Source organism: Coturnix japonica, chromosome 5 (genome assembly GCF_054131305.1).
Source record: "Coturnix japonica strain WE chromosome 5, WE-NBRP24, whole genome shotgun sequence".
In the NCBI taxonomy this organism is placed as follows: Eukaryota; Metazoa; Chordata; class Aves; order Galliformes; family Phasianidae; genus Coturnix; species Coturnix japonica.
This window is the reverse complement of record NC_140667.1, coordinates 13,626,522-13,637,369: the sequence shown is the minus strand read 5'-3', so window position 1 is coordinate 13,637,369 and position 10,848 is coordinate 13,626,522. Positions and strand designations below refer to the sequence as shown.

The 10,848-nt window shown below is 37.3% G+C and overlaps 1 protein-coding gene across 1 annotated transcript in view; it reads left to right on the top strand.

The window, feature by feature from the left end:
* MUC5AC (mucin 5AC, oligomeric mucus/gel-forming) overlaps nt 1-10,009 on the top strand; it is a 44,538-nt gene extending 34,529 nt beyond the window's left edge. The window contains 17 exon segments of the mRNA XM_085548424.1: nt 97-347; nt 631-814; nt 1,125-1,320; nt 2,343-2,521; nt 2,748-2,817; nt 3,123-3,223; nt 3,589-3,620; nt 3,898-4,075; nt 4,736-4,840; nt 5,022-5,056; nt 5,425-5,547; nt 5,660-5,758; nt 6,486-6,614; nt 7,348-7,405; nt 7,935-8,037; nt 8,649-8,826; nt 8,828-10,009. Of these exon segments, the coding sequence (XP_085404550.1) occupies nt 97-347; nt 631-814; nt 1,125-1,320; nt 2,343-2,521; nt 2,748-2,817; nt 3,123-3,223; nt 3,589-3,620; nt 3,898-4,075; nt 4,736-4,840; nt 5,022-5,056; nt 5,425-5,547; nt 5,660-5,758; nt 6,486-6,614; nt 7,348-7,405; nt 7,935-8,037; nt 8,649-8,826; nt 8,828-8,887 (2,081 nt within the window). The 3' untranslated portion in view covers nt 8,888-10,009.
* The last annotated feature ends 839 nt before the right edge of the window (nt 10,010-10,848 follow it).

Genomic DNA, 10,848 nt, shown 5'->3' with positions numbered 1-10,848 from the left:
ATAAGGAAATTATATTTTCCTAAGGTTGCATTTGAAATTGTAGTATATTCTTCTACATTTACTTTCGTGTTAACATAAATATTTTCTCTATGCCAGGTGTGTGCAGTGGATGGGGTGATCCTCATTATATTACTTTTGATGGAACCTACTACACTTTCCTTGAAAACTGCACTTATGTTCTGGTGAAACAGATTGTGCCTAAATATGACAACTTCCGTGTTCACATTGAAAATTACTACTGTGATTCAAAAGATGGACTTTCCTGTCCTAAATCCATTATTATTTACTACAAATCTGCAACAGTGAAGCTGACCCGTGAACTCCTGGATGGTGTGATGACTAATGTGGTAAAAAAAAATTATTTTTACTTCTCTGCTATTGAAAAAGAGAAATAAGGTCCACAGGCCTTATGGTTTTTCACTTGAAATACAGTTTATTAGAATATCAGATTATAAAGGTGACAAGAGCATTGTATGTTGCTACTGCTATCAAACAGGAGTTGGATATGATGCACGAGAATACAAAGTTATGCATGATTATGAAGATTAGAAAATACATTATTTTAACCAATCAGACAGAAGCAGAAGCTTATTCTGAAGTTGTGTTTTGTTTTTTAAACTCTTCATTCAGATGTACTTCAACAATAAGATTGTCCAACCAGGCTTTCACAAAGATGGCATTTATTTCTCCACGCTTGGTATCAACATGATTGTAGAAATACCAGAGATTGGTGCAACCATCACCTTCAGTGGGCTGATTTTTTCTGTGAAACTTCCGTACAGCAAATTTGGCAACAACACTGAAGGACAATGTGGTAAGACAGATGCACTTATCATATTTTGCCCACCCTCCATGGCTATCATTACCCACTCTGGCTATGCAAGATCATGACATGCACATATACTTTGAACTGTTTTCTGATGTCAGGTTTGGGTTTTGGATTTTGATTGTTTTTTTTCATAAACTAAATTAAAACTCATAAGACCGTAAAGAATCCTTGTGAAGTAGAGAATTATACATTTCACGAGCACATCACATCTAAACTTAGTATCAGCACACTAATGTACTGCGCATCGTGGATGTGGCATACGAAGCTAACATAACTTGTCTCTGTTATCTTCCAGGAACATGTACGAATAACAAAAGAGATGAATGTCGCTTGCCGAGTGGTAAGATCATTTCTTCATGTCCCCAAATGGCTCATCACTGGCTTGTTGGTAACGACACATCATGCACTGGAGTACCACCAGTACCAGTAACTACACCTCCTGCAAGGCCACAGTGTCCCGTTCCTGAACTCTGCAAGCTTATCAAGAGCAAGTAAGAAAAAAACCCCAAACAACCAGAATCAAGTTGCTCTTTATATATAGAAATGTCTCAGCATTTTATGAAATGGTATGAACTACAGTCCTATAAGGGATTACTGCTGAAAATATCAGCCCAATGTAAGGATATATACAATAAAAGGCCTTTGATAAAGAAACTGGTCTTCTTAAAGGACTTGCATTGCTAAGATAGCTGAGCAAGAAGTGAAATTAGAAAATGAGAGAGATAGCAAGCACTAAAGTCCATACACCTTGGGTTGTTACCATATCGTTTCTGTTATCTTTTTCCCTCCCTGCCTTCCAGGGCACACTTACTCACTCTTTGTCACGCTATTAAGATAAGGATGAAACTTTACTGTGAAGTGATCCCTTAGTTCTGAAGGGAAAGAATCTGGTTACCAACCAGAATAAAAGAACAGACAGAAACATCTCAGCCAAAAGAGTCCCTCGCTTTCTAAATTTTATGTAAATTAGGGAATTCCAAAACCAAACCAAACCAGAACAAATAAAAAACAACAAAAAACAGTACCAACAAAGGCTGTTTCCTGAAATATTTCTTACACTTGTGTGAACTCTAGCAGAGGTTTTTTTTCAGCTGTGTCATTTATAAAGACCTTCATCTGCATGTTTGCTGTAGTGTCTAGTAAATTACCGGCTATTCTGTCCTAGGTTTCTGTTTCTCAGGTACTTGTAGCATTCTTTCTTCATCTACCTGATGCAATTGCCTTCTACAAGAAATTTCTAGTGTCAGATTGATGAAATATTGTGTACACTTACGCAAACATTGTAACCACGAGAGTCTTTAGGAAAAAAAAAAAAAATAGAGCTTCAAATTTCTAAATATTTCCATTTCTGAATCTATCTCCCACAGTAGTGGCCGCTCATATAGCTAACTCTCTTTCTCATAATACACTCCTCTTGAAGCAGAGAGTAACATGCCATTAATTGGGAAAATGCCACACGTGATCAGATTTTATATAATGACCAGTTTTTTTCTGGTTTCTTTTCTGTCTGTAGAGTTTTTGCAGATTGCCATGACGTGATACCGCCAGAACCATTTTTCAAAGGATGTGTTTTTGATGGATGTCGTATAACTGATGAATCCATGCAGTGTTCCAGTTTAGAGATATATGCTACAGAGTGTGCTGCAAGAGGTGTCTGCATTGACTGGAGAGGAAAGACAAACAATACCTGCCGTAAGTACTGCAGAACTCAAAATGTCTGAGTACACCAGCAGCAGTTAGGATTTTATTGAGAAAGGATATCTTGCATCTTACACTTGACTATAGCGTTTTACCTACAAAAATACAGAAATGTCCTTACTGTCATAAACCACAGATGTAGGCAGTAAAGACAGGGTCACTTTTGCCATAAAAATACCTACTATCAGTTTCTGATCATTTTCCATCTTTTGTCATACAGCATACAGTTGTCCAGCAAACATGGTATACAAGCCATGTGGGTCCATTAATCCTGCTACCTGCAGCCAAAGGTATGTAAAGACCAAACAAATGCTTGTCTTTTTTTTTTTCCTAGTGTTTTTAGCTTCCCATTTTCCTTACAAAACTGAACTATTTCATAATTAAATCTCATGAATTTTCATAGTTTATTCAAATTTCATAGATATTGGTCACTGCTACGAATACAAACATCCTGTTCCATTCAGCAAAATACAAATTCATTTGTCTCCCTTGTATCTGACACAATGACTCTCTTTACACACCTGTCTCTCCAGCTTCACTGCAAAAATATGGTACTCAAATACACATATATAAACATATATTTCTCTCACTCCAGCCTTGTTGACCATCCCGGCTATGGAGTAACCGAAGGCTGTTTCTGTCCTGAAGGAAAGACGCTCCTGAGTGAAGACAGCAACATTTGTGTCTCTGAATGCTGTAAGTACTCTATAACTAGTTTGGGCAATGGAGGTCTGTATTGTTAAAGAGGAGACCTGATTAACAATGGCAGGAGACTTGCCATCTTTTACATACTCAGATTGCAGGCAAATCAACTTATTTGAGTTCCTTTAGTCTCCCCATCTAAAAACAGAATAATAATAAAATACCCTAGTTTTTCCCCATCTTTCTTACTTAAATGAGACTGGGCAAGATGGAAGAATTCTATCATTTCATATGAACTAGTCTGTATGTTCATTTTCTTGCTATATTTATGTTCACGGTGTTTTTATTTGAAGCTGCACAAACTTACTCCTCCTGTCAGGTGTCAGTAGTATAAATCTCCATTATTATTTTTTTTCCAGCTTGCAGAGAACCAAACGGAGTATCCAGATGGGTGAGTATCAATGTAATTTATCAAATACATGCAGCTGAAGCAAGAGGACATTCGTTGTTTGCGTTTCACAGGAGCAAATGAACGTCCTCAGAACCTTTAGTGGCCTCTAGGATCTTCTCCTAATTTGTTTCACTTTAAGGGTTTCTTAATAAATCTAAAAATACTAGGACCATGAAAAGGTTGACGTAATTAGCTATCACTGTATTTACGAATAAAACAATTAGAAGAAAAATTAGAAGGGAAAAAAAAAAGATTATTTATTTTTCTTTTTCTATAGCCAGGAGAAAAATGGACACAAAATTGCCAGGAATGCATCTGTGACAAATTTACTCTCAGAGTGCACTGCACAAAACACGAATGTCCTCTGCCACAGCAAGTGTCTTGTTCTGAACCAGGATACATGCCTGTTCAGACACAGATACCAGAAGATCCATGCTGTACCAGGACTGAGTGCTGTAAGTACTGTCTCAGTTCTTCATTGTGCATAATACACTATATTTGTTTTGGGAAACTACAACAGTAATTTTATTTTATTTTTTTGATTATATAGTTTGCATTGATCTCATAACATTTTTCTCCTTCATACTGCTTCTTAGAGCCTTGTTGCAAAGCATCTACTGGATGCTTGAAGAGAAAACATTTAAAGAAGAATTGATTTTACACTCGTAGACAAAGGAATGAAATCTGTAAATTCATGTTCAAAAGGAAAAAAAGAAAACCTGTAACACTGCCACCACCTAAAACAATAATGAACAGCTATTCAATACCTCTTATTTACAAAGACCAGCATACACATTTTATCTAATCTTAATGTATCTCTTGAACTTTAGAAAATGTTCAATAGACTGTCTGAAACTCATACAGCCATCAGATTTTCTGATTAGCTGATATGCCTTTTCAAGCAATCATCACTCTACTCTTCTCTTGCTTTGTTTTGCAAAGGTTACAGAAAAGCTCTTTCGCTTTAAAAATAGAGGGGAAAATATACTGAAATAGTTATTAAACTAACTGGTTTTTACCTACAAAACTATAATTGCCTCACTTTTGAAGTTCATGCAAAACAAAATTGCTAATTTAAAATTTCACGATTTGCTGCCTTCTGTTACATTACACAGACTGCAACACGAGCCTCTGCCCTAAGGTCACACACCAATGCTTAGAGGGACAGGAAGTAATTACAGTAGCACAGCCTGGAAAATGCTGCCCTACCTTTGAATGCAGTAAGTACTGTGCAACTTTTTCAATGTGTTACTCAGAGCTACGAATACAAAATCCTTAAAAGAAAAAAGATGTAATTAATCAGTGTGGTCACATTGGGCCAACAAAGTAGCAATTTTTTCACATACTTCTGCTTCTTCAGTTTTATACCTTGGTGACACTATCTTTCTTCCTTCTTTCCAGGACATGGCTGTGTAGTCAATGAAACCTACTATGCAGTAAGTACACAGGGTAACTCAGTATAAAAATACAACTTTACATTAGATTCACAATGAAACATTATTGAGACCCTTATTATAGAGCCTATTTTGTGAAAAAGATATTAAATGAGGTTAGCATATCTGCACCCTTCCTACATGCAGAAGTATTATCTGCTCACCTTTCACATTAGCATAATCTCCTTTCACAGTGAGAAGCAGCATGCACATAGCCAACAACAGAAACTCAGAAATTCTGCTTAAATTAAACAGCCAAAATTGAATTTAAGGATAGCTTAGCCTACAGATAGTTCAGCCTTGAATTGTCTGTGATGTACATACACATACTAACTTGCTATGGCTAATAATGATCTTCTATTTTTCCCTAGCCTGGAACTGTGATCCCATCAGGCCCCTGTGAAAGCTGCACCTGCTCCAGATCCCTTTATTCAAGCCGTCAGAAGTTTGCTGTCAAGTGCCAGCCTGTTATCTGTGACACCCACTGTCCAGTGGTGAGTGTCATTTTGCACTCAGTAATGCCTATCCTGCTCAGTTCAAAAAATCTGTCGCTTAAGCTCAGTGTCTTGACTCAACAATATTCCCTCTCTGTTTCTTTCAAAATAGGGTTACAGGTACACAAAGGAACCTGGAAAGTGCTGTGGCACATGCAAACCTGTGGCCTGCATAGTGGTCATGGAAGACAACACTACACACGTGCTTAAGGTAACTAGCCCTTCTGCAGTTCGCTTTTGGTCAACTCTGCTTGCCTTTTAACTCTTTCCTTTCCTTGCCTCTACCACTTTTACCTGCAGTGTCTTTCCACATATTAGAATACTGCTTATTTAGATGGGGAAGGATTATCTCACATGGCTTGAACAGAACCTTGAGTCACAAGGCTAAATGAGGCTTCTGGAGCCAACTGTGATACTGAACAATGGCTTTTAGAAGTTGAAATAGAAAAATATATGAAAGCAACGCCATCTTGTTTGCCTTCAGCTAGAAAACATAGCATCAATTTTGCTCAGTTTTGTCTTTCTATGTGTGGAGGCAGTTTCTGCTCCAAATATCCAATCTCAAGTTAACTGTGAACTCAAGAACAGGATGAGTTGGTGAAATCACCTGGAATTCTGCCATGTATCTCAATAGGATTAGGGCACATCATAAATTCTGACACAAATCCACTGAAACACAAATCAGTCTTCACTTATCCCACGCATGCCAAAAACCACAACCATAGCCACCTAAAATCACAGCATCTTCACTTGGTTAATTAAAAAGACAGTAGGATAATTATACGATAAGCAACTACCAGCTGCAATTCAAGGACATAATTCAGAATAAGCACTCTGCAGTGCGCAGCAATGATAGAACATCAGCTGTTTGGGTATTTTTGCTTCGCTTTCATGCAAGAAGCTTTTTATTCACCTTTATTTAATTTACCTGCTTTCAGGTTGGAAAATTCTGGAGCCCACCTGGTAATAACTGTACAACTTACACATGTGAAAAATACAACGGCCAGTTCATTACAGTCATCTCAAAGAAAAGCTGTCCCGCCTTCAACCCTGATCTCTGTGAACCTGTAAGTATTTGTCTACCAGCAATCATGTTGGTTTGAAAAGACTGCAGCGATTAGCACCAGTAATAGAAAGATCATGGTGCCCTAGGACCATACCTAGCAGGACCATCACACAGGATGTAACTCTGATTTTATCCCCTCTGAAACAGTCCCCCATCAAATTTAACTTGAAAAAAAAAAAAAAAATCAAAATTAAAAATGGCAATATATCCTCTCTGAGGAAAGAAGATAGCACAGGGTACCAGAGAAAAGGGCACAGTATAATGCTTCACATTCCTAAAAGTACCAGGTGTTTAGGAACAAGAATATTACCAGAAAAAATAATGGAATTTTTTTTCCTAAATTATTCAGACTTATGATTTCATTTTTGGAAATCAATCATTTAGAAAGTGAAGGAAAACAAGCTACTTCCGTTTACTTAACACACCTCAAGACAGATCAGAACCAGGACCAGACATCTGGAGAGTCAGTAGTTCATTAACTGTGTTACACTGTCTGACATAACCCTTAATCTACACTGCAATTCAAGTCCCTTCAATATATGCTTCCAAAAAAGTCTTAGTAAATACTACAGCAGTACTTACATGCCTTTAATATTTAGAGCTGCTTGAAATTAGATTCCATGCCAATACAAAGAACTTTCTGGCACCAGAGAACCCTACAAGGCAGGGAAAGTCTCTGCTTTATCATGCATATTTGAAACCTGAATTATCTTTTTCTTTTTTCCCTACTAAAGGACAACATCAGGCTATCAGATGATGGCTGCTGTAGAGTGTGCTCAATCCCACCATCAGGTAAGCAATGGTAATTTTGGGTTTAAGCACAACATGTGCCTTGTTAGCTGTATTAGTCCAACTTGCATGGCAAGAGACCAAGACAGAAGAGGTGAAAACAGAACAGAACACTTAGGGCCTTTGAAAACACAGATATGGTGTACTTTCCCACCCCACACTGTTCAATATTAGCCTTTAGTGAAATAGAGAGTACTGTGTCTATTCTGCAACTTCTACAGACACATTCTCTTTAAGGATGAAAGTGAAGCTGGTCCTGGGATGTGCTTTGAACAGTTGCCACGGCACTGCTCTGTATTTTTGCATCCTGCACACCAATGCAGCATAAGAGGAATCTTCCATTCAGTGCTAAGACAAGTAGCAAGATCTATCATTTAGCCATAAGCAATTAAAACAGAAACACACTGTGACATAATTTCCTATTTTAGCTCTATCCACCTCAGTTTTCAGCTAAGGATTGTCTATCATATACAGGTGCCTATCTATATACATGTATTTTAATCTATTTTCTCTTGGTTTGTGGCGACATCAGGTTGCAAGAAGTACAACACTACTACTGTCATCAAATACCGTGGATGTGTTTCTGCACCTGTTGAGATGACATACTGTGAAGGCAGCTGTGATGCTTACTCAAAGTAAGTGGTGTAAAAGATAACTGTAGTCTCCTGTCTTCTATTTGTTACGATAGTGGCAGAAAACAAATTGCTAGTAATTTTGTACAATGTCTAACACTCATCAAGCCATCAACTGTTCCCATTAGGTTAACCAGATTTTTTAACAGACATGGTGCTACATTAGCTTAATTACCTCAAGACTAACCAGGTCTTAATAGACTGTTAAGTGACTGGTCCCAAGTTTTGATCTTGCCTATGTAAAAGTGATGTTGTTTCATACCGGTCTCTCTCGCTTTGGACTGGCTTGATAAGTTATCTGGATTAGTTTTTTCACTTTTCTTTTGTCTTAATGAATCATAGAATTATAGAATGGTTTGAGCTTTAAAATGATCTAGTTCTAAACCCCCTCCCATGAGAAGGGATGTCTGCCACTAGATCAGGACAAAGGCTTACCCATTTTTACAATGAAGAAGAAATTCTGCATCACTAAACTACTGGAAGAATGCTAATGTTAAGACAAATTACCACATGTAAACACACAACTTATAGTTATATTTAGCGATGTGTGAAAGAGGCAGCGGTATTTCTCACGTCATTTCTGAATATTTCTCTTTCATTGGTTTTGAAAACAGGTACTCTCAAGAAGCAAACATGATGGAACACAAATGCTCATGCTGTCAGGAAATCCAGACTAGTGTAAGAAAGGTGACTTTGACATGCAGTGATGGAACCAGTCTTGACCACTCATACACCTATGTGGACCAATGCAGCTGTGTGGGTGCTGAATGTGTTCCCCAAGACACTGTCAACCAACAACAGCAAACAGGCAACATATGAGATGAAGCCCTCTCAAGAAAAAGGGAATGCCTAAAATTAAAACTAAAGAGAAGCCAAATGAGTTGAATATAGATGAAAATAAACATTTGAAAAAATTGTCAAAAGCAGCTAATATTTTTGACGAGCAGATTATATTTTCTGCATACAATCTCAATATGTCTGTCCACACTATTTCAGCTTTCCTTACCATTATATCTCATACTGTTTTTCATGACTTTTATTTACACCTTGAGGGATACAGTATAAGATCATTTTTCTATTTCTGGTTACTTTGTCTTATGAGAAGTGCTAAACCTGAGATCACACAAAGTCTTTGATTAGAATGACATTCTACTGTGCATCTAGGCTTTCCTTTGGTGGCACAACATAAACTGCAATGGTGCAGAGTAAACATTACTCTGTAGGAAATCAAGTTTTGCTGGTCATTACATTCTGCAACTACTCGACAATATCTAAGATTTCCATTGATATACTGAACTATTACAGAACATTTTAATTTCAGTTCATTGAGACAGATCAAAAGCTAAAGTCCAAGAAAAAGAAAACTGTACCTCTCTTTTTCTATCTTTTTGCATTATGGAAAACTTAGATTGCAAAAAGCTGTATCTTCTCAAAGCCACAAAATTGAATGTTATAGACAATTTTTAGGGCATTTCCCTATCTATTATCAGGAGAAAGAAAAGAAAGAAGAAAGAAGGAAAAAAAAAAAGAGAGAGAACAGAAGATACTATAACGATAAGCTGCTGCATCTACTCTTTGTTTACATAACATCATCAGCATAGTAACTGCATGAAAATTTGGAATTTTTTTTCTTTGTGGTGAACTGTTTACAGAAGAAGTATATACATATATATATATATAAATATTGCCAATGGGGCATATGAAGGACTTTTGTAAACAAAAGTAATAATAATATTATATGTAAATTCTTTCCTAGAAAGCTTTTAAAAAGTTGTACTGTTGCTATTTATTTTGTTTTTTGGAGAACTGATTTATTGGGCCATTTCTTTCAGGATTAATGTTACCCCATTTGTTAGTCTTAGTCATATTATCTGGGTGTGGTATATTTTCTTCTTCCGTTTTGTTTTGGAATGTTGTTTTATTTTTGTTCTTTATGAAAAAAAGTAATGATGATTAATAAATTTTAAGCATTTTACTACATGGCTCCTCAGTCTTTTCCCTGAAACACTCCCTGCTGGCCCTATAAAATATTTGCTTCCCACTCTACCACAGCCTTCTTTGAATAGCTCCACAGAATGGCTGAAGTGGGAAGCTCTCTTGAGCTGCTGACAATCACAGAATCAGAAGGTTGGAAAGGACCTCTAAGATCATCAAGTCCAACCGTCCTCACTCTACCATACCTACAGAAAACCCCTAAACCGTATCTATTAGCTCCCTATTCAGACGCCAATATATTATGCATTAGGCACAATACCGTGCCTAATACAGCCAAGAATACCAGCTGCCTTCTTAGCAACAAAGGCACACTGCTGACTCGTTCAACTTGGTACCTACCAAGACTCCTACGTCCTTTTCTCCAGAGCTGCTTTCTAGTTGAGCAGCTAATATGCCCTTGTGCCTGGGGTTCTCCATCCCAAGGTGCAGAACTCTGAAATTCTCCTTGTTGAGCTTCATAAGATTATTGTGAAGCTGGAAGACTGCACAAGTCAGCCACTTCCCCGAGTTTCATGTCAGCTGTGACATACTTCTGACCTCCAGATACAAGTCAATACAGACTGTAGTACCTAACTCCCTACAGAGCTTCTATACTGCTTTGAATGAGGAAAATAAAAAAAAAAAAAAAAAAAAAAAAGCAGATTCTGAAAGTGTTCCAAGTATATCCATTTTGATGCCATCAGTAAGTGAGATTTCAGTAAGCAACCATGTTTTGGGTCCTCCAAATCCATTAAGCTTCCCAATGCAGTACTACTCATGCATCTGTGACCAATTTGGTGAGTAACAAATTCTCTGAACTTCCCTCCCAGGTAAACTGGG